Consider the following 2,500-nt stretch of genomic DNA (forward strand, 5'->3'; position numbering starts at 1 on the left):
GTGTGTTTCTGTGTGTTTCTGTGTGTGTTTCTGTGTGTGTTTCTGTGTGTTTCTGTGTGTTTCTGTGTGTTTCTGTGTGTTTGGTCTGACCTGTTAGCTGCTTGTCGCCAGCCGCTGGTACGATGCGAATGTACGGCGTGGTGAGCTGGGTGACGATTATAGCAGCTGTTCATCCAAGAAGGCATGCAGAGAGACAGACAGACAGGCAGAGAGACAGACAGACAGACAGGCAGAGAGAGAGACAGACAGGCAGAGAGAGAGACAGACAGGCAGAGAGAGAGACAGGCTGTAGCAGTGGTTTATACTGAAGCAGGAGTATTAGTATCATGCAGCATCATCCTGCTCTCCTGAAGGGAATCATCAGCCTTCACTGACTCAACACTTCACATATATCAGTGTGTACACGTACATACACAGTATGTACGTGTACACAGTGTATACATACTGTACACGTGTATGTGTATATGCAGGTACATGCATACAGTATGTAGACAGTATGTCAGGTGACACCTACGATCTAAACATGACACTGTCATTAATGATGTTTGTCAACAATCAATTATCTCTTAATATCTCTGTGGCTCAGGAGGCAGAGCGGCTGTCCACCAATCAGGAGGTCGGTGGTTCGATCCCCGACCTCCGCAGTCCACGTGGCGATGTGTCCTTGGGCAAGATACTGAACCCCTGAAGAGCCATGATGCTGCGCCATCGGAGTGCGAGCTCATTTGTGCGCCTCTTTGGATCAAATGTGTTAATGAAACGATGTACAGCTCTGACGAGGCCGTCTCTCGTCTCATGACTCCACTTCTGATTCATGTTTTCATGTCAAAGGCTGACAGATGAAACGACCCCAACAGGAGAGCAGGTTCAGTTCATGTTTTAGTCCAAGAAACAGACCTGAAAGAGAAGCTCGTCAATCAGACGATCAACTAATCAATCATCAGACATTAGTAATCCAACAGGCAGAGGGAGCAGAGCGAGGAGGCGTTCAACATCAGCAGCAGCTGATTAGAAAGCATCTTCATGTGAGAGCAGGTGATTGGCTGCTGACGCCGGGCTCTCTCACCACGCCTACTCACCTGTGTGTCACTGGAGGACACCACCAGGGGACGCCAGAGACACCAGACACTACAGAACGTTGCATGATGTAAAGAACGAGCATGGCGTCGCTGGAGGAGGTTACTGATACCGACAGGTCAGAAGTTTGATCAGAGCCTTCAGTCAAGCTCCTCTTGTTCTGTCAGCGCCATGACGACAAACGCCGCCACGCCACAGAGCGCCAGAGAGTCTGACAGCAGGCGTCTGAGCTGAGTTCACCGCAGGCGTGATGAAGACTACACACTCTACATGTGGTTTACACAGACAAACACATACTGCACACTGCATCCTGCATCCTGCATATGCGTGCGTGTGTGTGCATGTGTGCGTGCGCATGTGTGTGCGCATGTGTGTGCGCATGTGTGTGCGTGCTGCAGAATGAACTCTTGAATTCTCTTGAATGTGTGTGTTTTGTTTGTCCAGTTAACATTCAGCTGACGTTCAGCTCTCCTTTACATTCAAATCAGCTCTGCTCGCTGTTAGCGCTGCAAGGCACTGTGGGTGAGGAGGGGGAGGAGAAACCCCCCTGGGAGATCTGGTTGGCTTGTGCAGCATGACTGACAGGTGCCAGGGGACGGGCAGAGCCAATCAGCATCTGGTGTCGTTAGCCACCAGAACTGTGCTCCAATAAAAGCTGATTAAAGCCAGAACAGTCAATTACTGAGTGTGTGTGTGTGTGTGTGTGTGTGTGTGTGTGTGTGTGTGTGTGTGTGTGTGTGTGTGTGTGTGTGTGTGTGTGTGTGATAATCCTGGATGTTCACCAGGGGAGATAACAGTGTTTTAACTTGTTTAGCTGCAGCACTAAACAGCTCTCTAGACCCATAGAGTCCCAGTCATTAGTCTTGTGTTGGCCTAGCGTTAGCGTAGCATGGAGTTCAGTGTGTGTTTTATTTATGTGGTGTGTCTGTCTGTCTGTCTGTCTGTCTGTCTGTCTGTCTGTCTGTCTGTCTGTCTGCAGAGGTCAGGTCGTTCTGTCACTGGAGGACAGACTCACAGAGTGGACAGGTGTCATGGACGAGCAGCCATCTGTGAGCCATTATACTTCTGGATGGGACCGGTGTGCTAACCATTAGCCTAGCGCTCCAGCAGCTAACTGCCATCTGTGTCTCATTACACAGCATGGACTAGCTAGCTAGCGGCTAATGTAACAGCAAATCCAGTCCAGCACTTAGCAGACTTCACGAGAGACTCAGCAGAGACCAGAAACTGGGTCCAATCAGCTAATGATGCTAACTGCTATCAAATGCAAATAAAACTTACTCTGCACTTTTCAAAATAAAATGTTGTGGAATATTTTTCAAAGTAAAATGCTCTGGACTACTTTTTAAATTAGAATTGCACCCAGCTGTTAAAATGTACTCTGGCCTTTCAAAATAAAATTGCTTTGAAAAAGAGAACTGAG

The 2,500-nt window shown here is 48.4% G+C and overlaps 1 protein-coding gene across 5 annotated transcripts in view; it reads right to left on the reverse strand.

Annotated features, from left to right (window-relative positions):
- Positions 1–2,500, reverse strand: part of ptprma (protein tyrosine phosphatase receptor type Ma) — a 142,404-nt gene that overhangs the window by 57,173 nt on the left and 82,731 nt on the right. For 3 of the 5 annotated variants that reach the window (XR_011603275.1, XM_070985604.1, XM_070985603.1), the window contains exon 18: positions 91–165. The exons of the other annotated variants lie outside the window; for them this stretch is intronic. Coding sequence is in view for 2 of the 3 variants with exons in the window: in XM_070985604.1 (XP_070841705.1) it covers positions 91–165 (75 nt within the window). In the remaining variant the exon portion in view is untranslated. The remainder of the gene's footprint in view (positions 1–90; positions 166–2,500) is intronic. 5 annotated transcript variants of the gene reach the window in all.

Source organism: Chaetodon trifascialis, chromosome 18 (genome assembly GCF_039877785.1).
Source record: "Chaetodon trifascialis isolate fChaTrf1 chromosome 18, fChaTrf1.hap1, whole genome shotgun sequence".
Taxonomy (NCBI): Eukaryota; Metazoa; Chordata; class Actinopteri; order Chaetodontiformes; family Chaetodontidae; genus Chaetodon; species Chaetodon trifascialis.